General features: G+C 58.0%; 9 protein-coding genes across 9 annotated transcripts; 5 read left to right on the plus strand and 4 right to left on the minus strand.

Annotated features, from left to right (window-relative positions):
- Window positions 1-1,199: 1,199 nt before the first annotated feature.
- Window positions 1,200-4,317, plus strand: IE81DRAFT_345196 (hypothetical protein; the record flags this gene model as incomplete). Its single annotated transcript, XM_025515889.1, has 7 exons — window positions 1,200-1,721; window positions 1,856-2,387; window positions 2,486-2,555; window positions 2,625-2,859; window positions 2,947-3,414; window positions 3,504-3,844; window positions 3,969-4,317. 7 exons carry the CDS (start codon window positions 1,200-1,202, stop codon window positions 4,315-4,317), a joined length of 2,517 nt encoding a protein of 838 aa, XP_025371962.1.
- IE81DRAFT_320765 (hypothetical protein) lies at window positions 4,249-8,340 on the minus strand. Its single transcript, XM_025513129.1, has 12 exons — window positions 7,566-8,340; window positions 7,190-7,419; window positions 6,928-7,023; window positions 6,481-6,893; window positions 6,161-6,287; window positions 5,966-6,064; window positions 5,828-5,881; window positions 5,482-5,727; window positions 5,213-5,358; window positions 4,958-5,065; window positions 4,776-4,853; window positions 4,249-4,681 (listed from the first exon to the last, which is right to left on the minus strand). Exons 1-12 carry the CDS (start codon window positions 7,898-7,900, stop codon window positions 4,505-4,507), a joined length of 2,109 nt encoding a protein of 702 aa, XP_025371963.1. The 5' UTR covers window positions 7,901-8,340; the 3' UTR covers window positions 4,249-4,504.
- Window positions 8,341-8,529: 189 nt separating this feature from the next.
- On the plus strand, window positions 8,530-9,084 carry IE81DRAFT_239121 (hypothetical protein). The gene has a single exon (XM_025511207.1). It carries the CDS (start codon window positions 8,635-8,637, stop codon window positions 8,953-8,955), a length of 321 nt encoding a protein of 106 aa, XP_025371964.1. The 5' UTR covers window positions 8,530-8,634; the 3' UTR covers window positions 8,956-9,084.
- IE81DRAFT_320768 (hypothetical protein) lies at window positions 8,747-12,477 on the plus strand. The gene is made up of 3 exons (XM_025513130.1): window positions 8,747-10,379; window positions 10,496-10,677; window positions 10,788-12,477. The coding sequence occupies exons 1-3, from the start codon at window positions 9,051-9,053 to the stop codon at window positions 12,406-12,408; spliced, it is 3,132 nt and encodes a 1,043-aa protein (XP_025371965.1). The 5' UTR covers window positions 8,747-9,050; the 3' UTR covers window positions 12,409-12,477.
- A 1,456-nt stretch (window positions 12,478-13,933) lies between these two features.
- On the plus strand, window positions 13,934-15,376 carry IE81DRAFT_286485 (hypothetical protein; the record flags this gene model as incomplete). Its single annotated transcript, XM_025511672.1, has 1 exon — window positions 13,934-15,376. The coding sequence occupies one exon, from the start codon at window positions 13,934-13,936 to the stop codon at window positions 15,374-15,376; it is 1,443 nt and encodes a 480-aa protein (XP_025371966.1).
- IE81DRAFT_320770 (hypothetical protein) lies at window positions 15,228-17,603 on the minus strand. The gene is made up of 4 exons (XM_025513131.1): window positions 17,174-17,603; window positions 16,962-17,051; window positions 16,777-16,858; window positions 15,228-16,692 (listed from the first exon to the last, which is right to left on the minus strand). Exons 1-4 carry the CDS (start codon window positions 17,522-17,524, stop codon window positions 15,662-15,664), a joined length of 1,554 nt encoding a protein of 517 aa, XP_025371967.1. The 5' UTR covers window positions 17,525-17,603; the 3' UTR covers window positions 15,228-15,661.
- A 570-nt stretch (window positions 17,604-18,173) lies between these two features.
- Window positions 18,174-20,352, minus strand: IE81DRAFT_320771 (tryptophanyl-tRNA synthetase). The gene is made up of 7 exons (XM_025513132.1): window positions 19,826-20,352; window positions 19,784-19,785; window positions 19,423-19,640; window positions 19,256-19,336; window positions 19,046-19,176; window positions 18,837-18,964; window positions 18,174-18,745 (listed from the first exon to the last, which is right to left on the minus strand). The coding sequence occupies exons 1-7, from the start codon at window positions 20,161-20,163 to the stop codon at window positions 18,291-18,293; spliced, it is 1,353 nt and encodes a 450-aa protein (XP_025371968.1). The 5' UTR covers window positions 20,164-20,352; the 3' UTR covers window positions 18,174-18,290.
- Window positions 20,353-20,844: 492 nt separating this feature from the next.
- IE81DRAFT_320773 (putative SEC23) lies at window positions 20,845-23,768 on the plus strand. The gene is made up of 5 exons (XM_025513133.1): window positions 20,845-21,256; window positions 21,362-21,656; window positions 21,734-21,823; window positions 21,886-22,542; window positions 22,609-23,768. Exons 1-5 carry the CDS (start codon window positions 21,054-21,056, stop codon window positions 23,680-23,682), a joined length of 2,319 nt encoding a protein of 772 aa, XP_025371969.1. The 5' UTR covers window positions 20,845-21,053; the 3' UTR covers window positions 23,683-23,768.
- Window positions 23,769-24,589: 821 nt separating this feature from the next.
- On the minus strand, window positions 24,590-27,744 carry IE81DRAFT_339737 (hypothetical protein; the record flags this gene model as incomplete). The annotated part of the gene is made up of 5 exons (XM_025515584.1): window positions 25,934-27,744; window positions 25,753-25,858; window positions 25,459-25,684; window positions 24,822-25,391; window positions 24,590-24,726 (listed from the first exon to the last, which is right to left on the minus strand). The coding sequence occupies exons 1-5, from the start codon at window positions 27,376-27,378 to the stop codon at window positions 24,590-24,592; spliced, it is 2,484 nt and encodes an 827-aa protein (XP_025371970.1). The 5' UTR covers window positions 27,379-27,744.
- Between the last annotated feature and the right edge of the window lie 149 nt (window positions 27,745-27,893).

Here is a 27,893-nt window from a genome sequence, read left to right on the forward strand (position 1 = left end):
CCCGATCTTTCCCGCGGAGTCGATAGAACAATAATAATAATACGCTCACGCTCTCACGCACCACCCTCACGCCCATCCATGCACGCATGCACATCCCAACCATCAGCTACTGCATGCAGGCATGCATGGTACCGATATGCTGCTACTGAACGAGCCCTCGCCCCCGCCCCCGCCCCCGCCCCGCCCCGCCCCTAGCGTTGAGCCGCCTCGCTCACGCTAAAAAGGCGTCGGCGATGGAGAAGCGCATGCATGCATGCATGCAGCGGATGTTCCTGAGTCGTGCGTGCCCTCCCCGCCACCCCTCGATCGAGTTTGCTTTTTTGGGCCAGAGAGAAGAAGGTATTCACATTTGGATCGCCCATGCCGCGTGTGTGCCAGCTAGAGATCGCCAATCACAATGGTGAAACACAGCAATGGTGAAATGTCGCGGGTCTTTGTACGTGCCCTAGGCTCAAGCGCAATTGGGCGCTCCTTTGGGAGTCCGTGCAGCTGGCTGGCTGGCTGGCTGGCTAGATCAAGCGTAGCGTCCCCTCTGGATTGGGGCGGGCAGGCTCAAGCACACGCGCCTCCCTCACGCCGCCCTCGCAAACGCCCACTCGACTCGCGACTCGCGGATTCGCATGCACCGCCCCACCTTGCAGCTGAATTTTGCGAATATGGAGCACAAGGCTAGATATTGTGACTCTACTCTTATCGGAGCAGACGTGCGGACAATGCAAGTCCACGAATCTCACAGGCACAGAGGTATACGAGCGAGCATGAAGCTTGTTGAGCGCCGCCGTCTACTGCAAGACTTTTGGGGGGACGCTAAAGGGTGGGAGAGGAGGTGCGTTGGGATTGCCTGCCTGCCACTTCATTTCCCCTGCTTGCTATCGTGTCTTGCGCTTCTCGCACGACGTATGCATTCACGTTTGTGGACGCTCACCATCTCTTCATCCAGTCTTCGTTAAAAACCACTTGCACCACCACCACCACGATCCGCCAAGATGCGGTACAGGAGCACGCCCACGCAACAAGTGGAAGAGCTTTGCGATTGTGCGGAATGTATGCGCGACGACGCTGAATCAGAGTGCGACTGCGACGATTGTCAAGCGGAGGCAGCTCGCAGTGGTGCTGCTGCTGTTGCTGCTGCCGCACCTGGACCATGCGATTGTCTCGACTGCAATGACGAGAAGAGCGCGAGCGCGAGGGCGTGCGCAATGGACCATGCCAATGTGACCCCCGCAGCAGCGCTTTTAGCAGATCAAACTTCCGCACGAGGAGGTCTTTCGGCGCGCAAGAGGAGTCTGCTGGCCATCGCGCTGCACATTCTGCTCCTCGTATTTTTCCTCATTCTAGCCATCGTTTGGGCTGTTCGATCCGCCTCTCCATCCAGCAGCAGCAGCAGTAGCAGCAGCAGCGCATCCACATCCGCTCTGGGCCAATCTCTGGGCTTATCCGCCAACTCCAGCTTTGCCAAACATCACTCTTTTCCCACGCGCATTCCCATCGGTCTGCTAGCTCAAGCGCAATCCGCGCTCAATTTTCTCATGAGCATCATTGCTGCCCTCTTCTTGGGCGTGTGCGGTGCTTTGGCCGTCAGAGCTGCGACGCAGAGAGCCATCATCAAGGGCGGAACGATGACTGGTATCAGCGAGACGCTCAGCGCCTGGGGTGGTCTGGTCAGCGCTGTAGAAGCGTTCAGATCCAGCGGCGACTGGCCAGGAGGCAGGAGCACCACGGTGAGTGCGCGCGCGAGAGATGTAAAGGCGAGCGAGGACGTTGAGGGCACACACGCACACGCACACGCACACGCACTCGCTCACTCACTCACTCACTCACTGCTGCTGCGCGTGCGCGCTCCATCGCCATTCAGCTGCTCATCCTGTTGTACCTGGGCGGATGCAGTCTCATCTCTGCCCTCTTGCCTGCCATCTTTACCCTTTCCGCCGTCAACACCCACGCTCCCGCCTCGCTCTCCTTCTTTCCCTACTCCAATCTGTCCATGAACATTGACAATCGGCCAACGTACACGCAACCAGCTTACAGCGTAGATGGTATCCTCACCAAAGACTTTCAAACCGCTCGAGCCGGACTGTCCGGCTCGCGAATCTACGACATCTTGACGCCTTCCGATGTCACGCCTGGCACCGCCCTGGTCAAGGCGTACGATGTGGACGTCAAGTGCGGCGCGCCCGAAAGAGCTGCGCTCAACGCTACCGTCGCACCCTTTGACGGCAGCTTCCACTCCATACGCTTAAACTTTACCATCGGCGGCAGCAACATCTCCGACGTGGCAGCGTACGATACCAACGGCATCAACAACTTGGACTGGCAGCTCAACTTGGTGGATGATGTTGCTTTCGTCAACCCATCCGGCTGGGCTGGCAAATATCAAAATCAGCTTTGTGGGTCGGGTGAAGGGGGACAGGTGGGAGGGGCAAGGGCCCCCCGCACAAACGCGCACGGCTGACACTTTGATCGGCGCCGCCCCCACACATCCCAGCGCGCGCCAGGTTGCTCCGCACCCAACCTGTTCCCGGTGATGACATGCTCAACGTACTCAATGGACGCAAGTGCGTTGTCGTCTGCGTAGCATTCGTGCCGCGCCGAAGCTGACGGACAGTTCCTCCGCGCGCGCGCAGCATCTTCATGTACCTCTTGAACCAAGAAGATCCGGACTTGTCCTTTGATGTTGGGCCCAACTACGACGCCAAGGGTAATGGCGGTCCAAGACTTCCCTTTACCATGTATCCACCTCCAGCTTCTGCTCCAGATGCTGCCATCGAGCTAAACGGCAAACAAGGAGGCTACCGCGTCAATGGAACGATTACCCTGACGGGCGATGACGGCAGACCCACATTCCTGAATATGAGCGCCGTGAGTGTCGACAGATGCGACCACGTCGCCGAAATGCGTGCCTGCTCAACTCCTTTGTCTGTGCGCGCGCGCGCCCCATCTTGGCAGACGGTATTGGGATGCACAGTGTTCGTCGAGCCCGTGTCCAACGTGTCCATCGACATGTCCAGCAATCTCTTGCTCTCCCACTCGCAGCCCGCTCGTCAATCGCGCTACGCCACGCGCGAATGGGGTAGCTGGATGCCAACTGCGCGCAATGCCGATGCTCTGTACGCTCCAGACACGTACGCCCACAACCTGCTAGCCTTGACCGCAGGATCCATCCTGGACGTCAGCTCGGCGCCCACCGGCAATCCCGCCACCACGTCGCGCAACACTGCAGCTTGCATCTCTAGACCTGGAGGTACGTGTCACATCGACACCATGGCAGAATCCTTTTTTGCTCAGCAGCTGTGGAAAGCTAGGTACGCGCTGTTCATGGACGAGAACAATCTGCCCACTCGCAACTTGACGGAGGAGGACTTGAAAAGGAAGAATACACTCGCTTTGATCGAGGAAAGCTTGGCGAACGTGACGGTGAGTGAGGAGCGCAGAGGGTGGGGGGTGGGGGGGAATAAATGCGCGCTCTCCAGCACAAAACTCACGCGGTGCCTCTCACTTCAAAGGCGTGGTCCTACTACGCCATCTCTCGCGAAGCTTTTCACTTTGCCTCCGATCTGCACGTCCCCGTCAACAATTCCAAAGGCTTCCTACCCATCCGATCGACCATTCCAAATGTCGATGCGCCAGCCTCCAACCTGTGGGAGCTGGGCAGCAGCAGCAGCAGCGCCGATGACCTGCAACTCCCATTCGCGCTCTCCACCATCAATGCCGTCGAGTTGCAGCTGAATGCTTGGCCAATCTTTGTGGGTCTGGTAGGAAGCATTGCGGTGCTTTGCATATTGGCCTACCTCGTCCGACCTAGCAGATCCTACGAGCGCATCAATCTCATCATTCCAGGAACCAGGTGAGTGCGCGCGCGCGCGCGCGTTGGTGCGCAAAAAAAAAGACAAAGAAGTGGGTCTCTACGGACGAAGAAGCGAAGCTGATGGAAGGCCCGATGGGGGGTCCCCCCCGATACCCTCTCACAGCTTCATCCAACTAGCCGCGCTGCTCTCCTCTTCCGACATTCCGCAACGCCTATCCAACAGCCGTACGTTGGAACTCAAAGAGTTGCGCAGGTTGGGCCGGTTCGAAGTTCATTTGGCCGGTTCCGAGGGGCATCCAGGCGCGGACGCAGGCGCAGATGTAGCGCCTCTCAGCGCGCCTGCGTTCGAGAAGCTTCGACCTGAACGCAGCGATACTCGTCCCAGCATGAGGAGCAGACAAGCGACGATCAGCAGTCAGACCCGCTCGCACGCATCCAGATCCCAACCTCGTCGCGACGATCGCATTCTCGAAGCAGCGGCGGCGGCGACGGCGGCTGCAAGCTTAGCATAGCATAGCGAACCGAAATTCCCTCTCGCGCTTGTACAATGGCCGCCGCAAGCAGTAAAAAACGGCGATCAGAAACGCGCCCCCCTTGTGATTGTATGCTACATTCGTTGCCCGCATTCCCGCGTCAACTTTCATTTTTCCCCAGCCCGAGCCCGCGCCCGCGCCAGAGGCCGACGTTTGCTTGCCCCACCTAGTCGAAGACGGGATGACCGGCAGATTGGGATGGTGCGCACCAGTCGATCCGGACCAGACCCGTACCCGTTCCAGAAGCTAGCAATGTAGCCCTACCGACGTTGGGCGACCAAGCGACGCTCTGAACGCCTATGCAAGGCATCCAACTCGACCCGTGTCCTTCCTCTGCAAACGCCTGTTTTGTTCATGGTTGGTGAGCGAAGCCAGCGAGCGGCGTGAGCACCCGCTCCCCCCCCTCATTGTTGTCGCTACCGATGTTGAGCACTCACTCGAGGTAAGAAATCGTCGAGCATGCGCAGCTCTCCTGTCGACCTGTTCACCTCCAGCCTAAAGAGCAGCACGTTGGCCTATACGAAGCCGCGCCCCGGTCAGCCAATCACGTTGACCATACCCGTGCCGGAGGTGGCGCGCGCGCGGACGCTGGCTGGCTGGCTGGCTGGGCTTTGCTCACCTTGTTTGGACCCCTTGTAGCGGCGACCCTGACAAGGTTGAACAGGTACACGCCTCCATTTGCGCTCCCTGCAGCAACAAGCGGATGATTGTAGCTGGCCTTGACAGTCTGCCGTCCACCGCGCACGCACGCACGTGTGTGGGTGGGTGTGTGTGTGTTTTTGTTTCGTCAGCTCGAGCTTTCTGGCAAATGGTAGCGGGGGGACGTGAATGCTCCCTTTGCAGATGGCCCCCCCCCCCCCACACCGCCACTCACTTGAAAAGGTCCAGAAGCTCTTAGTAGACTCTTTTGAGAGCCGTAGCCTAGCGCGCGCATATTGACGAGCGTGAGCGTATCGCCTTCCACCTTGTCGCACACAAAGCTTCCGAAATGTGGTGAAAAGGTGGAGCAATGGTTCAAGTCTGTGCGTGGCGTTCAGTGAAGAGAGTGCACAAGGGGGAGGGGTCAAGATGATCAGGTGCGAATGGGACAAGTCGTGGAGTGATGGCATGCGCGTCAAGGCGCGCCGGCGCGGATCAACTCACTTCGATAATGATGCAAGTTCACCCTTCCTCCCGGCAAAGCGTCCAGATCCATCAATCTCACGCATCCATCCATCCCACCCGCAAAGAGCACGCTGGGCAAAGCATCCTCCTTTTCCACGTAAAGCCTCGTCGATTCTTCAGCTCCCTCCTCCCCTTCATCCAGCGAGGTTTGTAGAGGGGGCAGCATGCGAAAGGAGAGCGTAGTGACGGGACCTTCGGAGGCTTCGACGTAGTGCGAAGGTCTACCTGTCGCGGAAAGTTGTAGTGTTGGCGTCGAGGGCACAAGGCTGCAAAGGCGCGCGCGCGCGCGCGCGCGCGCGGGGTAAGGGCACCCCCCTCTACTCACATGATGCTGATTCGCACCTCAACGCATCGCCAACACCATACACCGCAACATGTCCTGTCCAGCGAATGCAGACGTGCAAAAAGTTTGTTTTTGAGCTTGCGGACCCCTTGAGCAAAGCGGGAGACCGACGAGGCTCACCGCTTGCGCAACCCATGGCGACCCTTTCTTGTCCGCCCCACGCAAAGCACGTGAACAAGTCGGAGCGCAAAGAAGCGCCAAAGATGGGTTGCAGCGTGACTGTCGAGGGCGAGGGGCGAGCGCGAGAGGGCCGAGACAGTGTGAGCCCCGTTTGATAAAGTGCAAGCAAGCGATCAAGGCAGTCTTCGAACGCACCAGCACAAGGCTCCTTCTCCTTCTTTCCAGCAGATAAAGGTTGGACGAGCAAAGGGTGGGGCACATCGTACACTTCCCACCTACCATTCTCAAACAGGCATCCCAGCAATCCCAATCTTTTGCTCGTCTGGGGGGGGGGACGCGCGCGCAGTAAGGAGTGGATGGTTGGCAAAGAAGGGGCAACGAGTCTGTGAAGTTAAGCGCGCGCCTTGCCAGTCTCTGCAGACTTCTAGCAGAAGCTCATGCTTTGCCCCCCCCCCCCCCCCCCCACTCTGTTCTGCTTGGGGGGGGGGGAGGGGGAGGAGCAATGCGAAACTCACATGATGTGCGACGGGACACCATTCGATCTGAATCGCATCTCCTCTTTGTGCTTTCCTTGCTCCCTTCTTCTCCGCTTGCTGCCCAGCCTGCTCCCCTTCCGCAAAGCAAACCAACAAGCTCAACTTCGCCTCTCCTCCTTCCTTGTTCGCACCGACGTTCCAAATCTGTACGCAGCTCGTCGTTTGCTCGGCCTCTGCCTGCTGCGGCTGTGCCGTATTGTCAGGCACGGATTCGACGGAAAAGGAGTCGGTCGACGATGCAGGGAAAGAGGAGGGAGAAGGAGGAGCAGGTCTACCGAAATATTTGCGTTCGCTGCTCGAAGCGCACGAGATGGCCAGGTACTCTTCGGCTATCGCCCACGAGAGGGTGCCGTGCAGAGGGCAGAGTGAACAAGAGGTCCTGCTGCGCAGTCCTCGCGGAAAAGGGAGATGAAGGAAGCCACTCACTGGAACAATCGGACCGCAAGGGACACCAATCGAGTGACAAGATTGGTCTTCCGGTATTCAGCAAGTGGCTTCCCGGTTTGGGTAATCCTATCGAAGCTTTTGTGGGAGGGCGGATTCGTAACGCAAGCATTCACGCGAGAGAGAGCGCGAGAGAGAGAGAGAGAGCCAAACAGAAGCGAGCGTTTTCAGTCCCAGGCAAGGAGAAAATGCCGGTCTTGTTGAAAGGCGCCTTGGATGCGGAGTCACACCTTCTCATTCTCACCTAGAGACTGGCTCTGACCACGCTTGATCGCGTACTCTTTCGCACTTGATGGCGCCGCACCCAAAAGTAAGCGCACCGTATCGCCCGTGTGCACGTGCGCCTCGTTGAAATGTAGCGCGTGAGGGGGTGGAAAGGTGTCGGTGACTTGAGTAGGATGCAGCAGCGCTTGCGAATGCGAAGAGGCATCGCTGCGAGGCGCGAGAGGGGAACGCTTGTATGGTGCGGCTTGTCTGTTGGTGGAGTGGGGGGCCGGGGGAATGATGAAGTCAGTGCGCTTCCTTATCTGCCGGTTGCGGAAAGAGCCAAGACGAGAGCAGGTTGCCGATGCACGCCAACGCCAACGCCAACGCCAACGCCAAGCCGCGCAACGACTCACTGATCCGTCAACACTCTGTAGGACACGTGATGCTGCGACCATGCGCAATCATGCTCTCGCACATGCCAGCCTTTCCAAGCCAGGTTGATGATGCGAGGCAGCGCAACATCGCCGCTCTTCTGTTCTCGCAGCACGTCGTACGCCCTTCTCCTATCCACGCTCTCCACCCTAGCAGGAGAGATGTCAAAGGGCCAGTGGGAAGATTTGAGCAGGGTGCAGGTGCTTGGGATCCACGAGGAGAGGGCTCTGAGCGAGCGGATGCCATCCACTCGCTCCACGTACGATCTGTACGAGTCCCTATCCTTGCTGAGGGACAGTTGGCTGGTGCGAAGCATGGAACGCGAACCTGATGCCGATGCCGATGCCACTGCCACTGCCGATGCCATCGGACCGCGCCTCGTGCTCTCTGCTACGCTTGCACGTGCTTGTGCTTGTGCTTGTGCTTGTGCTTGTGCCTGTGCCTGTGCCTGGCCCGACGTGCGTTTCTTGCGCACTCGATCATTCTTGCCCGTGTCTGGTCTCTTCTTTGTCCTTCTCTTGGCGCCTCCAACATCCTCTTTCTCCTTCCTCCCTTGCAGGCTAGGCGTCACACTTGCGCTCCCACTCCCACTCCCGCTCTCTTCATCCCCCTCCCCCTCGCTCTCTTCTTCCGCCCCATCCCCGTCCCCATCCTCATCCCCATCTCCTTCCAGCGTATAATCATCCGCACTATCAGACGCCTCTTCCGCTACCCAAGCTCCGATCTCTCCGTCCGCATCCGAGTCGGAATCGGAAGCTGAGGCTGCGCGCGAACCTGATGCGTATGCTCGAGCTAGAGATGCGCGCGCTTGAGTTGCCGATGCGCGAGTTGGTCTTGCCATTCTTTGTTGCGTGGTGGAGCGAGGGTCAGAGGGGGGGGGGAAGCAGAGATGCCCCTGTTGAGCGTGCGGTGCGGTATTCCTAGGCTTGGCTGGATGAGAGTCTGGAGGTGATGGGATGGAATGAGCGCATGATGATTGGTGACTGGTCTTGAGAACGCGAGTCAGGTGCACAGGCTGGCGGGGTGCATGGCGGTGCTACTATCAGTGCCATGCCCGGAAAGCCAATCCTTGTCGTACGAGAAAGAGGAGTGGAGGTGTGCGCATATATTTATGCGCGTGCGTGCGTGTTGTCCGCGTCTGTCCTGCACTCACACTCCTGCACTCCTGCTGCACTTGATTGCGAGTTGCGACTCTTGCGACTTGCAGGCAGGCGCAGAGATCCCATCGTGCATTCACTCGACTGCTTCTTCTTCACGCGACCCGCATCAGCACAAGCACGAGCATCAGCTCGAGCACAAGCACCAGCACCAGCACCAGCACGAGCACCAGCACCAGCACGAGCACCAGCACCAGCAACGTCTTGTTGCTGATCCCCCGCCTATCGACCCTACAAGCTTCAACCGATCCATCTCTCTCTCTCTCTCTCTCTCTCTCTCTCTCTCTCTCTCTCACACACACACACAATATGAGCCGCTCATCCGGCCTGCCTTTTACCTCTTCCCAACTGCTAAGCCTAGCCTCTACCGCTTCAGCCGAGCAAGCTCCCGAACTGCGCGGCTTCATCTACCCTCCACACTCCTTCTCCCACTCGCAGCTTCAACACCTCTTGGCGCTGCTCCAAGCAGATCTGCAACTCTTTCTGCGGCAGATATGCTCGAAAGCGGAGCAGGAGGAGGAGGAGATGGAGAGGGAGAAGGAGAAGGAGCGCCGCTGCGGGTATGTTTGGAATACAGAAGAGCCTAGATTGGACATCGTTGGAGAGTGCGTGCGCATCGTGTTGAGGGGACATGGAGCGTCGGTGGAGGATGAGTGGTTGGTCGTTCATCTACTCCGTCGCTGGACGGAAGATGCGCACTCTCGCTTGCTTCTAAGCTCATTCCCGCACCACCACACATCGCATGCGGGCGGGGGCGGCGGCGGCGCGGGATTGGCGGCGAGGGTGGAGGATGAGGATGGAGAGTTGGTGTGCATCGAAGGAGCAGAAGAGTTGCCCCATTGGGTGGATCCTGCAAATGCCAGCGGTAGATGCTGGCTCTATTCAGGTCACGTGCATCTCATTCCTCCTCGTCTGGCATCAGGTCAACCGCTGTCCTCCTCCTCCTCCTCCGAGTCCACATCTGAAATGCCCGCGATGCAAACCTCATCCATCCAAGCGGCAGGTCCTTTGGATACAAATACCGCGCTCGACATTCTTCGCGCGCGCTCGAATCATAAAGAGACGCTCCATCTGGGTCTTACGAGGGCCATCGCAGCGCGCATGCCAAGCTATCCCTCTCCCGTCTGGGCTCGACAGACACAGCATTCCACATTGGTGTACGCACCAAGAACCGTTGCTAGCGTTCTGAACAGCGATGCCAACCTCATGGGACGTGTAGCACGGGCATTTCTAGCGAGGGAAGGACCGGCAGATGCTAGAGTGGCCACCGCTATGAAGGTCTTTGGTCCTGCTACCCAGCGCGCAGACGCTGATCAGGATCAGCAACACTTTGCGCAGCACAAGGAGGGCTTGGTGTTGGTCAGGGTCAGGATGACGAAGCATCTCTACGCTCTCTTGACAGCCGCTCGCTACTATCCTCCCAAGATCTGGGGAGAAGGTGCTCGGCGAGCCGTGCAATCGCTTTGGGAAGCGCGAACAGGACAAGACGCATCGAGCGGGGAAATTTCAGGCGTGGGTGAGAAAGAAGCGAGAAGAAGAGATTTGGGAGTGAAGCTGAGCACGGGATTGGAGCTGCTCTACGAAGCTGCGATGAGGAGAGGTCCGATGACGAGGAGCATGTTCGATGATCCATCCGACGTGAGTTCGCCCCGCCTTTCCTGGCAGCTCCAATCTTCTTCCTTGCGCCTCGAAGAGGGGAAAACTGACCCAAAATCGGCGCTCCTTGTACCCTGCATGTCTCGCTCGCGGACAAGTCTACGATCTGCCAAACTCAAGAGTATCAGCGCTTCTTGGGATCCCTAACCGCTTTGGGATACTTTGAGCAGGAAATGAGCGGTAGTCAGAGGTGGAAGGACTTGGAAAAGGTCGCGGTAAGGCTCTGGAGGCAGGCTGTTTCGGCTCGGCGAGGTGGTGGCTCAGAGGAAGGGATAGACGGGTGAGTCTTCCTTTTCCAACGCGGGGTCGACGAGACGAAGACGTGTGGCAAGCGAGTCGGGACTGATGAGGGGAGGACCTCTCTTTGGCTCTTTGCCCCGCCGCGCATAGACGGGAGACGGATGAGATCGTGCCGCTAGTCAGAAGCGTGCTTGATCATTCCCCTCTCTCGCACGCAGTCTCGTCGATAGACGACTCTCTTTCCGAATCCGTCCTCTCAACGCTGGAGGACGACGAGGCTTTTCTGTTGGATTTTGAAGAGCAACAAGATGGGCAGGTTGATGCGAAAGAGAGCGAAAGGGAAGCGGAGGAAGAGTTGGCGGATGAGCAGTTGAAGGCTTTTGCGAAGAGGTTGGAAGAGTTTGTGGGCGCTGAAGGAGACGTGGATGGGGCTATTTTTGAGGATGAGATGGGCGAGGACGATGAGGAGGAGGAAGGAGAAGAGGAGGAGAGGGATGACAAAGGAAGTACTTTGAGCGAAGCCAGGAGAAGAGTGCGGGAAATGTCGATGCAGGAAAGACAGAGGGCCGTTTTGAACAATTTGCCGCTTGCTGATCTGGAGGGATGGGGAGGAGCAGGTCGAAGTGAAGCTTCGACGACGTCCCAGGGTACAGGAAAGCAGAGGGCCGAAGCACAAGTATCTGAAACGGTACTGGGAAGCCAAACCTTGAGCGATAAAGCTGCGAATGCGGCTATGCGGATGGATGCCGTTTCGAGGGATATTCCAGCACCCCCGTCCAACTCGGTACCCCCGCTCTCTTCGGTTCACTACGACGGCGCCTCCGACTCCGACAGCGACAGCGATAGCTACAGCGAATCCGACCGACAAAGTACCAAGAACATGGGATCGACGCAAGAACGCGCGCATCTCGCCTCTGTGCTAGACCTGACGCCGGACGAAGAAGTGTTGGTGGAAGCGCAAGAAGTGTGGGGGCACGAAGGACCAAACGAAGAGGAGGATCTGAATGGCTTTTTGCAGTTTGCCAAGAAGGAATTGGGATTGAGCGATGAGGAGTACGAGGAGATTTTGAATGAGAGAAGAAGGGGAGCAAGGTTTGTTCCTGAGCGGATAGGCTTGGAGGTGCAGGAGCGAGCAGAGCCGCTAGAGACGGGCAAGGCGAGCACGATCTCGACGCAGCAGAGCCCCGGCCTGCGAGCCCAGAGCGCAAAGGAGGAGAAGCAGCAAGGCGAGAAGAGGATGCCCTTGGATGGGTTCGAGAATTTGATGCGCTCCCTCGATGCGGAGCTGGAGAAGCACTTGTCTCGAAAGAAGCAGGCGGATCAACAGGGAGATGTGGATGTGGATGCGGATGTGGACATGGACATGGACGACGCGGAACCTGTTCGACGTCCTGCGCCTATGCGTATGCCCGGCACCGAGAGCAGCAGCAGAGGCGCATCGGGCATCTACGCGGACGCAGATGCGCACGACGACGAGTCTGAAGAGGAAGAGGCGCTCTCATTGCAAGATCAAGAACTTTTAGAAAAGTTGCTAGGTCGATTAGAAACTTTTGGACCCGTTGGACCCGCATCCAACCTATTGGACAGGCGTGCAGAGGAGCAAGCTGGCGCCGCCAGCGCCAGCACCAGCGCCACCGCCACGTTGGATAATGCGCAGAGGGCGAGGATGCTGCAGGAGATGATGAGCAGTTTGGAAGCGCAGGGCGCGGCTGCTGGACCGGTTGGAAATTTGGCGAGAAGATTAGGCGCTACTTTGCCTCGCGGGAGGTAGAAAAGCGTTTCCCAGCTTGCTTGAGAATGTTTCGCGCACCACCTTGCCGCACTGCAAGTGAGACCCCCCCCCCCCCCCCCCCCCCCCCCCCCCCCCCCCCCCTTCTTTCAGCTACGCATACGCCCAATTTGGGATGATTTGGCGCTTCGACGACGTGCTCACGAGCAAGCTCTTGCCAAACAATCTATCACACCTTGATTTGCTGCCCCTTTACAAAATCCTGTACTTGTTTCCCAAACGCAATCGCCCATGACTCGAACTCTACATGGTCGACGGACAGCGAGCGCCCACTACGCTTGACTCTTGACTGCGTGAAGCGCTACGTACAGTAGTAGTGTCCTACCAGAAACCTGGACGTGAGTTACGCACAGGTGCGCATGCAGGCAGGAAAGTGCCTGTCGAGGTCCACGCGCGCGGGTGCAGCAGCACTGCGGCTTGCCAAGCATCTTGCGCTGGGCTCGGCGTCTTTGTCTCGCGCGCGCGCGCGCTTGCTTTTGCAGACGTGTACGGACGGACGCTGCTGGGCTCGGGCAAACCAGTGTTGAGTGCTGTATAGGCCCATGCATGCATGGAGGCCGAGCAATGCATAAGCCACCGATGTCACATCCGTCATCCGTCGTGGCGCGGCTTCTTGATTCACGATTGATTCGTCCTTTGCACGCGCGCCGGGGGGGGGGGGGGGGGGGGGGGGGGGCGGAACATGTGGACTCTATGCCTGCATGGAAATCTTGCAAGAATCAAATCACAATCGTGAGTGTCGCAGCTAGCAAGCAAGCCACTTCTTCAAGCGGAGCGGAGCGGGGCATCATGCCCTGCTTCGTTGGCCTGCAAACGCCAAGAATGAACAGCAGACCTATACTCACGAGAGGTCCTCTGGGGCATGATGAGCGCTGCCGCCGCCCGCTGCCGACCCCGCGGCGATAAAGACACGAGAAAGTGATTGTAAGGTCGAGCAGCAGCAGTAGTAGTGGCAGTAGTAGTAGTGGACTATGCTCCTTTAACATTTCATCTATCGGGAGAAAGGGCAGCGCCGGTGCGTGCAAGTCGCCTGATGAGTCGCCAGTCGTGAATGCGCGTGTTTGGTGGACCACAACGATGCCAAGAAAAACTTGATAATGTCGTCGTTCGCGGTGTGAGGCAGCGCGATAGGGGGGGCCCCCTCCCGATCATAGAGACGCCCAGAGCTCGAGCAGGGCGGGGCTTGACGAAAGTGTGCTACACTTATCTTTGGACAAGCTTCAAGGAACACGAGTATGGATGATAGCGAGTTGGGATACGCACGCACGAAAGAGAAGCGTGTCACGATACGCTGAAAGGGGGGATGGGCAGGCTCCGAATATCTGGCGCTTCTCATTTAAGTCGGGTCAGCTATTGTTCGACGCAAGAGACACTCCCCCTTTCCCAACCCCTAATCACAGTCAAGTAGCTTCCCTCCAATCACAGATCCCTCAGCCAAATCGATCGCACACGCGCCCGCACCATGGACATGTCCAAAGACGACGTGGAAAAGCAGAATCATGGAGCGATGGTGCAGGAGTCGGTGGAACCTTACGAAGGTCCGACCCCTGTCGACGCAACCTCCTCCACCTCTTCATCCGGTGTCGTCGAAGCAGCAGCAGCGACGACGTCGAGAGAGAAGGGCACAATCTTATCGGAGAGCAAGAATTTGGGTCGATATCACACCGCACTCATCCTCTTCACCAACCAAGTAGGATTGGGCATCTTGTCCCTACCTCGCGCTTGTCAGATCCTAGGCATCGTGCCAGGCGTGATAGCCATCATAGGTATCGGACTCTTATCGACCTACACCGCCTACGTGCTCTTGCAGTACTGGCGTCGATATCCCCACGCGCTCAACATGGTCGATTTCGCGCGCATCTTGGGCGGAAGACCCCTGGAGATCGTCGTGGGCATCAGCTTTGTGCTCAATCTGGTGCTGACCTGCGCAAGCTCCTCCGTCACCATCTCTACCGCGCTCAATAGCATCAGCGAGAATGCGCTCTGCACGGCGGGATTCGTGGGATTCGCAGCTTTGGCTTCCTTCATCCTTTCCCTGCCCCGGACGTTCAAATTCGTGGCGCATGTGGGCGTGCCGAGCACGATAAGCATCATTGCAGCCGTGCTGATCGTCATGATTTCGCTCGGAGTGGCCGACGAGGCTCAACTAGGAAGGCCTGCGCAATCGGAAGCAGTTCGAATCGAAGTGATCGGTCGACCAGATTTCAGTCAAGGCTTATCCGCATGTCTGAACATAGCCTACGCGTACGCCGGCAATTCCGGCTTCGTGAGCGTCATGGCAGAGATGCGGGATGCTTCGCACGACTTTGTCCCTGCGCTCGTTTGGCTTCAAGCCGCAGCTATCACGCTCTACGTCGTCACGGCCATCGTGGTGTACGCGTTAGCAGGTCAATACACGACCTCGCCAGCGCTAGGTGCAGCACCGCCAACCATCGCAAAGATCGCCTACGGAATAGCTCTTCCATGTCTGCTGGGTACAGCCCTCGTCTTTGGTCACACCGCCATCAAATACCTCTACATCGTCTCTCTAAAACTCTTTGGCGCTCAAAATCAAGCTACGCGCAACACAAAGACTTCTTGGACTTGTTGGATATCCTGCGCACTCCTCTTTTGGACCGCCGCTTTCCTCATCGCCAATGCCGTCCCCATCTTCGATAGCATCCTCGACATTTCGTCCGCCACCTTTATAGCCTGGTTCACCTTCGGCATCAGCGGCGTATTCTGGTTTCACCTAAATTGGCATCCAGACGCCCAAACGGGCGTACGACCATTCAACAAGGATTGGAAGAAGAAGACTTTGGCATTGGTAAACGTTGCGATCATTGTGATTGCGCTCTTCATGAACAGCGCGGGACTGTACGTCGCCATAACTAGACTTTTGGACATCTTTAGGGACGATGCCAACGCTATCAGCGCGCCTTTTACCTGCGCCGATAATAGCGTCTTTTGATGCACTCCCTGCTTTCACTGCCCCTCCTTATCGTCTGTACCGTCTCGTGGAAATGCATCTATGCGAATCGAGAAGCGGTGGCATGTTCACGTGCAAGAAAAGTAGTGCCATCGCATTCGAGGTATTGTGTGACGTCCAGCCCGCCAAAACGTAAGCAGGCGGTGAGGATAAACAAGCGCGCAAGACATTGTGCGCGTCGTGGATACCACAAGTCGACAAAAGGACCGCGCGGCCAGGCGTCTACTGCGAGCAGAGGCTGACACCTTGGCACGCAGCTATGCAAGCTCACCAATCCTCATCGCTTCCATCCTCCTCCGAATCATCTCCCATGTTATCCTTTCTAGCGGATAGGGCAGCAGCGAGTGCGCTGGCCAAATCGTTTGAATCTTCTGCAGGTGCCGGACTATCTTCCCTCGTCGTCGTCATCGCTGCTGCCGCACCCGCACCCGCACCCGCAATCCCAGCAGCTCCCACAACGCTGCCCACCCCCAAACCGCTGCCGCCGCCGCCGGATCTTTCCGCAGGTCCAGAAGTCTTGCGCAGGTTCGCCACGCTCTTGCCTTGGATGGAAGCCAGCAGGTCTGATCTGCCCGATTGGGGAGCGGGGAGATTTGCGGGGGCAGCGGGCGCATTGTTGCTGCTGCCGGGTGGGAGAGGCGGAGGAGGAGGCGGTGGTGGCGCGCCGGCTGATCGGGAAGGACCTGATGAAGGTGGGGGTGGTGGCGGGGGAGGAGGAGCAGCTGTCGAGCCGCCCGAACGAGCTGGCGGAGGTGGCGGAGGCGGTGGAGCAGAGGCTGCTGCTGAGCTTCTTACGGGAGGAGGTGGAGGTGGTGGTGCGGAAGCAGAGGGAGCTGCTACTCTCGTGCTCGTCCGCGGCGCTGGAGGAGGAGGCGGAGGTTGTTTGCGGGCAGAAGTGGGAGCTCTACTGGGAGCGGGTGGAGCGACCTTCTTCTTGGTGCTGGACAGCGCTGATGGTGTCCCTTTGGAGGCTGTAGCAGCAGCGCCTCTCCTATTGGCGACGAAGTCCTTGATGAATCCTTCGTTACCTTCAATATCTGCTCTCGAAACGCCCATTCCTGCCAATTGCTCCAACAATTTGCCCCACGTCGGATCGACATTGTTGCTGCTGAAACCCTTTTCGCTAGAGAAACCCATGTGAGCTACGTGTTTGAAGTCCGAAGGCGCCGAGATCATCGACTTGTCCAGCTTGCCCGTGCCCGCGCTGGATGAAGCAGCGCCCTTTTTGGATTTCTTGCCTGCGCTCGACGATTTGTTGCTGCTGGACGATTTGAGGGAGGAGGCGCCGGCCGACTTGGCTGGAGAGTGGCGCCAAGCAAGACAGCAGTCAGCCGAACGGTCATGGAGAGGGGATCGCATGCTTGGAGCGGGAGCACACTCACCATACTTGTGCCTATTTTGAATCTTTTTGTACACCTCCCCTGCCTCTCCCTCATCAGCAAAGCTGAAGCCAATCAAGAAATCCTGCGCAGCCACAGCCACAAGAGAAGGCTGCGATGTGAGCAAGCGGGGATGGGATGGCCGAGCAGAGCACAACCTGCCCCTTCGCACTCGCACTCGCACTCACATCGCCAGGAAAAGAGTGGAAAAAGGCTCGATCTTGATGATAAGACAAGGGTTCGTACAGTTCGTGCGTCCACAACACTCCTCTTGTGCCCTACGCGGGGGGGTTGAATGCGCAAACACACGCATGATCAGCATCTCGCTTCATCTGCCACACCCACACCCACACCCACACCCACACCCGCACCCACACCCGCACCCCCACCCCCCACTCACCTTTAAATCGATCAGCTTCCAAGCGCATCCGCCCCTGCTCTTGTCCACCACCAACGCCAGCGCACCCTCAAGACCTGCATAGGTCCAACTGGAAGGATGGGGATGCGCGACGTAGATGCGAGCTTGCGTAGCTGTCAAGATTCGAAAGGAGGAGGAAGGCAGGGTGGATTTGATGAGGGATTTGTGCGTAGAGGTGATCGTCGATGGCATCTTTGCGCCGCGTTGCGTTGCGTTGCGTTGCGTTGCCCTCGCCCTCGCCCTCGCCCTCGCCCTCGCCTTGCGTTCGTATGCCGGGTGATTTGCTTGCTTGCTTGCTTGCTTGCTTGATGATGCGCCACCCTCGTCTCGCATCAATCGTGAATGGTGAAAGTGAACGCGGTGATGAGGGAGAATTGAATGTTGCACCCAAACTCGCGCGCGCAACGCTGGATGCATGGGGTTTCCATTCACATTTCACATTTCCCGACGCAACGCGCGGTGTGCTGCTGCTGCTGCTGCTGCTGCTGCGCGCGTTCGCAGCACGCAGCACATGACATGTTGGCCTGACGCTCCTTCGCTGCTGCTGTCGCTGCATGCTGTTGCTGCGTGTACCGGTATAGCTATGGCTGCCTGCATGGAACTGCGCTGCTGCGCGGCACCATGAACACGCGGTTGCGGTTGCGGTTGCGTGGGCGCGGGCGCGGCCGCGGGCGCGTGACGGCGGTGCATGCGCGGCATCACTCACGACTCTGCGACTCGATCGCGAACATGCACAGCCACGCGAGCTTCCTCTCACTCGGTACTCGGTGCCGTGGACTCTCATCAAGCTCTCTCCATCCATTCACATTCACATTCACATTCACATTCGAACGATGGGGCCCGGGCCCCCCGTCGTAAGCTGCGTCTCACACCCACCCCTCCATCACATCACGAGCAAAAAGCGTGCCTCCGCCCCTTCGCACACGTTCCGAACAATCGAGCCGAGCCGGCAATATGCCTAATCATACCCCCCCCCCCCCCCCGCACACGAGCCAGCCAGTCACAAGTCACACAAGCTCCAGCAAGGGCCGTGCATAGCTCCATCCATGCGGCACGAGGCGCAAAAAGGTAACGCCCATCCGAGCCAGCACTCTCCCGTCTAAAAGCCGACCATCTCCCTCACCTCCCTCATCGTCCTCTCCGCCCTCTCTCTCGCTCTTGCAGCTCCGTCCCTAGCCACCTTCTCCAAGTAAGCCTTGTCCCCCTTGATCCTCTTGATTTCCTTTTGCACCCCTTCCAACTTTGCCAGCACCACATCTCCCGTCACGCTCTTCAACATGCCGCTCCCTCCTCCCCTCTCATTCACCAATTCAGCCCAGCCATGCGCATCCCTGCTCTCGTCCAACGCCGCACAGATGCGCAAAAGGTTGGAAACGCCTCGTCGAGCTTCCGGATCAAATGAGATGCGCCTCTCGGAATCCGTCACTGCTCCCTTTAATTTCTTGCGAATCGCCTCTGGCTCGTCCGTCAGCAAGATGCGCGAATTGATATCCGTCGATGATTTGGACATTTTCTGCGTCGCGTCTCGAAGCGACAAGACGCGCTTCGTCGGTGCTGGTGGGGTCCACGATGCGGTGGTGGCGATGGAATGAGCAGATGCACCGAGTCGATCCAACAACAATACGGACTCGCCCGCACGACTCACTGATGAGATGTGCTGGTGGCGCAAAATACCTCTGTCCAGTCGCATGGTGCCTATTGAACGTTTCCGCTAGATCTCTGGCCAGCTCCAAATGCTGCACCTGATCCTCTCCCACCGGCACGTGCGTCGCTCTGTAAACGTGTGCGGTGCGGTGCGAGTGAGTTTCTTTGGGCACTTGAACACATCCGCAACGTCATTGAGCGCGTGCTCACTTGTAGAGCAAGATATCGGCAGCTTGCAAGACGGGATAAGAGAAGAGTCCCAAGTTGAGGGAAGAAGCTTCGCTGGAAGTGATGGTCGCCTCTCCACTTTCTGAAGCACTCTGAAGAGCAGCCAATTTGCCCTGCACCGAGAGATTAGCCCCTCAGCAACGCCAAGGAGAAAATCGTAAGAGAGCAGACGCGGCGATCGACCCAGCTCACCTTCCACGTGGTCATCCTATTCAACTTTCCCATGGACGTGCAGCACGCCAATATCCAGGCCAATTCGAGATGTTGCGGCATCTGCGCGAATGGCGGGGGGCGTGCGCACTCTCAGCACCCGCGCTTTGCTCGAATGGACCCGACTCCCTCCAGTGGCGCCCACTCACATCTTCTTGGAAAAAGACGACGGTCTTGTCAGGATGTATACCTATGGCGAGGATAGCAGCCAACATGTCCCACTTTTCTTGTCGGAGTTGAGCAGCCTTTTGAGGGACTGTAAGGGCATGCAGCCCTACGATGGACAGGTACATTTCGTCTTGTGCCCTCTGCGAATCTTGCAGCTTTACCCAGTTTTGTAGCGCGCCGAGGTAGTTGCCCAGCTGAGTGATTGCGAGGGCATGCCGGTGGAGCACGTGCGCATTGAGCGGCAGTGGTCGGGACAGACAGAGGATAGGATGATGCGACTCACGTGAGGTACCTGCGCAGAGTGTCTAAGATGGTCAGACGTGTCTGTTGAGTCTCTTTTGAGTTCGCACAGGCCAGGGCTGCGCTGCGCTATGCCCTCCACTCACTCCAGTTGGCTGAATGCCGCTAAAGATGACTCTCTTGCTCGGCGCGATTTCTGCAGGTGCAAGTGGTGCGCGAGGAAGGTGCGATGTGCTGATGCTTCTTGTATGGTGCCAAGCTGGTGAAGCATTCGACGAGATGCTCCGACGGACCTCTCTCCACCCAGCACTCTGGCTTCTTGGTGCGCGTGCTCGAGTGCAGAATCTACATCGCTGCTGGCTCTCTTGTGCGACAGCTGCGAGCATGCGAGGGGCATACATCGTCGCGCGTGGTAGCAGCGTACATCCACCTGCCGGTAGCAGCGTATTCGTAGGGCCAGCTGAAGCAGATGACCATATCATGCTGTGCGGGTACACGCTCTTGGCCTTATGTCTGAGCTTCAAGTTTGGGCCGGCAGATTGGGGTGATGCACCTGCCCGAGAGAGATGCAGAAGCTAGCTTTCGCTCATCTATGTAACATCCTTGACGCAGCATGGGGTCTTGAGGAGAAGCGCAAGCATGATGAGAAGAGGCGGTCCACTTCTCTCCACTCGTGACTTGTTGCAAGAACCGTGCGTGCGTGCGTGCGTGCGTGCGTGCGTGCGTGCGTGCGTGCGTGCGTGCGTGCGTGCGTGCATGTGCAAGTCAAGAGTCAAGAGTCAAGTCAAAAGTGGCCAAGAAGAAGCACACGTGATCGACTCATCCTGGCGGACACCTTGATTCGACCACCGTGCGCACGCAAGCCCGCTCGCTGTGCGTGCTGCTGCTGAGCGGTGTGCGCGTGTGATGTGCTGTGTGCATGCTGGATGTCGCGTGGCAGTGACGAGTCGAGTCGAGTCGAGTATGCGTGCATGCAGCAGCAGGTGCGCAGATGAGAAATGCGCGCTACGCCCGCCAGCGCAGGCGCGCGCCTGCGCACCGTCACGTACAGTCAGAAGAGTCGCGAGTCGTGAGTGCACCTGCCGCGCTCTCGTCTGCGTGCGGCGCATGGCACGGGCATCCCCCGCCGCCGCCGTGTCGCACCATCAGCAGGTATAGGTGCACGCCTGCTCTCGCTTCTTCTTGAGTCGCTCGCTGTGCACGCAGTTGAGCGAGCGTGCGTGCTGGCTTGCTTGCTTGTGCACCTCAACCTTCAACCATCACCCGCTCCCTCACTTGCTGCGCAACTTCAGCTCTCACCGTCTGGCTGCACTCCCCTCCATCCACACTTGCTGCATCCGCACCTTTCATCCACACCCGCGCTCTCGACAAGATGAACGTAGACGACGTGGAGGATCACGATGGTGTCAGACTATCTTGGAACGTCTGGCCAAGCAGCAAGGTGGAAGCTACTCGCACAGTGGTCCCCATCTCTGCACTCTACACTCCTTTGAAGGAGAGGGAGGATCTGCCTCCTGTCATGTACGAGCCAGTCACTTGCAAGCCTCCATGTCGAGCAGTGCTCAATCCTTACTGGTGCGTTTCAATCGCACGCACATGTATGCGCGTCTCGCTTCATCGTAACTGACTCCAACGTGCCACACCATGCCATGCCATGCCATGCCGCACCTCGACAACTAGCCAAATCGATGTTCGAGGCAAATTGTGGATCTGCCCCTTTTGTCTTTCGCGCAACGCTTTCCCGCCCCATTATCGCGACATTAGCAGCACCAACTTGCCGGCGGAGTTGCTGCCAAAGTACACGACGATCGAGTATACGCTCAGCAGACCTGCTCAAATCCCGCCCATCTTTCTCTACGTCGTCGACACGTGCTTGGAAGAGGAGGACCTCAAGGCTTTGAGAGAGACGCTCGTCCTCAGTCTCAGCCTGCTGCCACAGAATGCACTCGTTGGTCTGGTCACATTTGGCACCATGGTGAGGAGTCAGCCTGGTGCGCTCCATTCCGCTATGCTGTGCTCCACTGACGTCCACCCCCCCACCTGCTTTCGCAGGCTCAAGTGCATGAGCTGGGCTACGATGCGTGCCCAAAGAGCTACGTGTTCCGCGGTACCAAGGAGTACACGCCAAAGGCCATCCAGGATGTGAGCGTAGGGCGGGTTCATCGGTTCGCGCAGCGTTGACACAATCATCGCACTCCCTTTAGATGCTCGCGCTGACGCCAGGAGCACGTCCAATGGCACCCGGAGGCCCATCGAATCCGCAACAGCAGCAGCAGCAGCAGCAGCAGCGCGCGCCAGGTCAAGCCGGCGCTAGCCGATTCCTGCTTCCCGTCAGTCAGTGCGAGTTCCAACTGACTCAGATCCTCGAGCAGCTTCAAAAGGATCCTTGGCCCGTCGCGAGCGACAAGCGTGCGCAGCGCTGCACCGGAACCGCCCTCTCTGTAGCCATGGGCATTCTGGAGACCACCTTCCCAAACACGGGCGCTCGCGTCATGCTGTTTGCAGGTGGTCCGGCCACCGAAGGCCCTGGTAATGTGGTTTCCACGGAGCTCCGAGAGCGCATTCGCTCTCACCACGACATTGACAAGGACAATGTCAAATTTTACAAGCGAGCCATCAAGTTTTACGAGGCGATGGCTAGGAGGAGCGCCAATAATGGGCACTGCATCGACATCTTTGCAGGCTGCTTGGATCAGGTCGGTCTGCTAGAGATGAAAAGCTTGGCCAACTTTACCAACGGTCACATGATCCTTGCAGACTCTTTCCAGATGGGCATCTTCAAGCAGAGTTTCCAAAAGATCTTCCAAAAGGATGACAAGGGTGATCTCAACATGGGATTCAATGCGACCTTTGATGTTCAGGTGAGCATCGGTGCCGTGTGCGAAGCGCGCATTCGCTAACCACAACAACCTGCCTCGACCAAAAAGTGCACCAAGGAGCTCAAAGTCAGTGGTCTGATTGGACACGCCATCTCCGCCAACAAAAAGTCTGCATCCGTAGGCGAGACGGAGATTGGTCTGGGCGGAACCTCTGCTTGGAAGATTTGCAGCGTCGACCCGCGCACTGCTCTGGGTGTCTACTTTGAAGTCGTCACTCCAGCCGGGCAGCCCCTGCAGCCTGGCTCTCGAGGTCTGATCCAATTCGTGACGCACTACCAGCACGCTTCAGGACAGTACCGACTTCGCGTCACTACGATAGCGCGGAACTTTGCCGAAGGCGGCTCTGCGCAGATTGCAGCTTCCTTCGACCAGGAAGCTGCGGCGGTGCTGATGGCGAGAATCGCAGTGTTCAAAGCGGAGATCGACGACTCTCCAGATGTGCTCAGGTGGCTCGACAGGATGCTGATTCGGCTGTGCCAAAAGTTTGCGGACTACAGAAAGGACGATCCGACATCCTTTAGGCTTTCGGAAGGGTTCAGCATCTATCCTCAGTTCATGTTCCACCTGCGAAGAAGCCAGTTCCTGCAAGTGTTTAACAATTCTCCCGACGAGACGGCATTCTATCGACATGTGCTCAATACGGAGGATGTGAACAACAGTCTGATCATGATTCAACCGACGCTGATGAGTTACGGTTTCGACACGCCTCCTCAACCTGTGCTGCTGGATTCCGTCAGTATCAAGCCAGACGTGGTGCTCCTCCTCGACACCTTTTTCCACATCCTCATCTTTCACGGAACGACGATTGCCGAATGGCGCAAAGCTGGCTATCAAGATCAGGAAGGCTACGAGAATTTCAAAGAGGTGCTGGAAAATCCAAAAGCGGATGCTCAAGATTTGTTGCAGGATCGTTTTCCCATCCCGCGCTACATCGTCTGCGATCAGAATGGAAGTCAGGCGAGATTCCTGCTCTCCAAACTCAACCCTAGCACCACACACATGTCTGGCGGAGGCATGTACGGAACGGCAGGTGCTGGCGCCGCCATCTTTACGGACGATGTCAGTCTGCAAGTCTTTTTGGAGCACCTCAAACGTCTGGCAGTGGGCGCTAGCTCCTCCTGATCCTGCTCCCTCCGCTGTGCGCCCCCTCCGCCTCTGCCTCACGCACCCATTGAAGAATTTCACAAATAAAATTTGTCACATTGTCAATCCTTTTGCATTGCTTGCGAGTCCCCCGGGGAGACGCTCGGTGGATGATGATTATGCTACAACGGCGAGAAAGAGATCGAGCCAGGGTGCGAGGTGAGAGGGTAAAGGTCGCTGCAAAGATCTGACATCGTACACTACAGATTTCAACTTGTTCCGAAGCGCCTCGCCCGGCACCAAAGGCGTGCCTGACAAGAATGGCGCGATGCGCTCATTGCCCGTACATATCCACTCTCGAATCGCAGCACCGGCTGCTGCTGCCCCTCCTCCTCCTCCTCCTCCTCCTTGCTCCGTCTGCGCTTTGCGCTCCGTGCTGCTGCGGCTTCGATGCGAATTCGTCGCCGCCGCCACCGCCCATCCCGCATCGCCCACGATGCGATCCGTCTCGATCTGAGCTACGTGCCAAAGCTCCGCCGCCGCCGCAGCAGCAGCAGCAGCAGTCATCGCGTCATTTGTGCCATTGCTCGTGCTCGCTTGCCTTTCTGCGCTCTCTTCGAGCGCGATGGCCAACAGCAGAGCGGTGGAGGAGCAGACGGATTGGGAGATGTGAAGGTGCATGAGTTGTTGACTGGGCAGAGCAAAAGTGGATGCGAGAATGACGGCTGCGTGGTGAGCTGCGCGTCTCATCCTAGCTTGATCCAAATAACCCCTTCTCGGCATCATCGTCGCCGCATCCACCGTCGACGCCTTCGAGCCCAGGTCCGAGCCGATTCGTCGCTTTTGTTGCGATTGCAGCATGGCTCGAATTTCGCTCACCGCCACGCACGCTTCCAGGCAGACGGAATGCCAGCGCAGATGCACGTGCAGCGTCCCATCGACCGTGCTATTGCGAGTCTGAGCCGAGCTGAACACATCCGTAAAGGGCAGACTTGGCCAACGAGCCAGCGCTGCGTGCACTTGGTCTTGAAGCGATGTGGCCGATGAGAGGCTGGGAGATGCCCAGGGCATCGTCGGATGCGCCTTGGCAGCAGTTTCGTTTGGATGAAAAGCCTGCGTCATGCTTCGTACCCACCCTCCGTCGGAATGTTTGCGACCAAGCCAGGCAAAGTGCAGACCTTCAAGCACTGCCAGTTCCAAGAGAGCAGTGTGACGCTTCTCAAACACTGCGAGCGTCACCTCCTCTTGGCCACTTAGCATCTCATCCACAATTTGGCCCACCTGGATGGAGTGCAGCTCACCAGACTGCAAGGAGCTCTGCTCGAACGCATTCGCCGAGGGTGCCAGTATCGCCTTGAGCCATTCCATGCTCGTCTTGGCCGCCCAGGCTTCGATGTTAAAGGTGGGCAAGACGGCCTGCAAGAGGATATTGACGCTGCTGGCCCCCAAATCGAATGCTTCGATGCCGTTGCTGCCGTCGGGCTGAAGCGACGCGTCATAAGGTGTATTCTGCCCGTCCATGATGGCCATCACGATGGCTGTCCTCGTGGCTTGCTCCCGCTCTTGCCACGCAGCCCACGCTGCCTCTGCCGCACGCAGTGCAGAGGCTCGAGCTTCAAAGGAAGCCTTCTGATCCTGCAACACATCGTGCGCGAACCGCAATTGGTCTGGAGAGTCGAGTGCGGCGAAAATGGCCAATCTGAATGGCGCATCGAGCTGACGCCAGCCGCGTTCTCGGGAGGTGGCACCTGCAGGAGCGTGGGAGCACATTCAACATTCGTAGCTTCCACTCAACGGCTCCCGCATGCCACTCACGCAGAGTATTATATCCGAGCCTGGCTTTTCGAAAGCCTGCAAACTTGTCGCCACTCAATTTGGCAAAGAGCTGCGCATGCAGAGCCACCACGAGCCCGTATGCGGTGGCTTGCGAGTCATCAATGAGAAAGCCAGACTGCGTCCACATGGCCAGGTAGGTAAAGTACCACAGGGACAAGCCGTATTCGCGAACGCTTGGGTCGCTATGCCAGAGCGTGCCGAGCGCCTAGAGAAGCCAGATGGGTGAGCAAAGACATCGAGCCGGTTCGCGAATGGGACACGCTTGCTGCTCACCGAGACGATAATGTAGAGCACGGGAAACGTCTTGGCCTGCACTCCCTGCTGCATGAAAGCAGGAGGTATCACGGGAGCGAGCGTGGGCAAGCGGCTGTTCGCGAGCCTATTGGCGGAAAAGGGGCGGAAATGAGGACATTAGCGAGTACGCCTCGCTCGGCGAATCACCTTGCAAACGCACCAAAAGATCTCTTCGGCGCTAGCAGCCTGAGGCAGCCGAGGCAAGACGACTCCCTTGATGACGAGATCCCTAGTCTCGCTAGCCACCTTTTCGGCAGCGGCAGACTCGCTGCCCTGCCTGCTATTGTGGTGCGGATCGTTGGCGCGATGCGCAGAGTGCTGAGGAATGGAAGGCGAAGAAGGGAATGGCATGCGGGACGTACCGAGACTGGATGCTGCTGCACGAACAAAAGGGTTGCAAGAGGTCTGAAGAGAGTGCGATGCCGGAGAGGGAGCCGATGGAGGCGTGGCTGTATGCGCTGCGACGCTCGTGCCAGGCGTTGGGACAGCATGGTCGTTGAGCGACGGAGCAAACGGTTGAGCTGACTGCGCTGGGAAAATGTCGTTTGCGCCATCGAGAAAGAAGCCGCTTCCGCTGCCGGAGAAGGATGTGGCGGCGGAAGAAGCGAGGAAAGATTCGAGAATATCATCGATGGAAGGCATCATCGCTTCATTTGTGGGATCGGACATGAAGCTGGGAGAAGAGGTGGACCACGTGCTGCTGTTGAGATGAAAGGGTAGCGCGGAAGAAGCGCCTGATCCAGCCTCGGCCGCGTTTCCTAGCATAGCAGAGGCGGCAGACATGGCTCCAACTGGTAATTGAGACTGGGCCACGCTTGCCAGCGCTGCCAAACTATTTCCAGCCACATCGCCAATGTCCTGGTCATGCAACTGAGCAGCGCGCTCCAGATCCGACCAGGGAGGGATGGCAGAGGTGTTGGTTGATGAAGAGGCAGGCGTTGCACCCAGCGCTTCACTCCACGCTTCGTTCGCTCCCACGGACTGCTTGGAGTGTGCGTGCGCATGGCGAAACGCATCCGAGGGCGAGGCTGGGGAGCGTGGAGGAGTCGGATGGTCGCCTAGAGGCTGAGCAAACGCTCCTCGAGATGGCCAAGGAACAGTCGCTGATCCGTGTGGGGAAGCTTGTGAAGCATCATTCGACGAGGATGCGACGGAGCGTGATGACTGAGAGGCCTGAGTGCGTCTGCGCTTGTTGGAGGTGGGAGTGGGGCCGCTGTTGTTGGGAGTGCCATTTTCCTCTGCATTGCCTGCTAGCACGCCTGTGGAATGCGAAGCTGAGACGGACGATGGTGTGAGGGAGGCACCTGCAGGCGTCGAGTTGTCGCCAGAGGGAGAGCCATGCTCGGCGTGCTTCCTGCCTTGATGGCGCTTCAAGCTGTCCAGCCGACCGAATTTCTGATCGCAGTACTGGCAAGCGTGAGGTTGCTCCTTGTCGTGAACCAGCTGGTGCCTCTGAAGATGCGCTGGTTTAGCAAAAGCGGCGTCGCAGCCGGGAAAGGGGCAGGCCTTGAGGTTGCTGCCACTGCCGCTGGCGCGCGGCGGCTTGGCTGCGCCAGGAGGGGAGGCGAGGGGAGCGCTGGATGGGGAGATGGAACCTTTGATCATTCTCGTAGCACCGCAATGTCCGCTGAGCGCCAAAAATCCGCGAATGGAGAATCAGAGGCGCGCGCCGGTGGGCGGTGTTCAAAGCAAAGGCGGGATGTATGCGTATGCCCTTTTGACTGGTGGGTTCGGTGGTACCTGCCTGGGGGCCGGGCGCACGGGATGGGATGGGATGATTGCCCGCTCGATCTTCGGCCTCGGAAGGCCACTTAGCAGAGCGAGGGAGCTGAGCTCGGCGTTCGTGGGAGGCAATCACGAATCAAATAACCAATGGCGATGATCAGACGCGGTCCAGAATGCTGACCTTGAACTACGAATGATCGTTTGTTGGATGGACGTACCCGCTACCAGGTGTCTGTTCAATCTTCATCTCGTACCGCTGGCTGATGTCTTGCAATTGCCTGAATTTGGGGCTCACGAGTGGAGCGGTGCGCGCAGACAGAGGCGCGATCGAGCATGCAGCACACTAATTCATCACGATTCACAATTGTGAAAGCTTCGCTTGCGCATACGCGTCG

The sequence above is a fragment of the Ceraceosorus guamensis genome (genome assembly GCF_003144195.1).
Source record: "Ceraceosorus guamensis strain MCA 4658 unplaced genomic scaffold IE81scaffold_8, whole genome shotgun sequence".
In the NCBI taxonomy this organism is placed as follows: Eukaryota; Fungi; Basidiomycota; class Exobasidiomycetes; order Ceraceosorales; family Ceraceosoraceae; genus Ceraceosorus; species Ceraceosorus guamensis.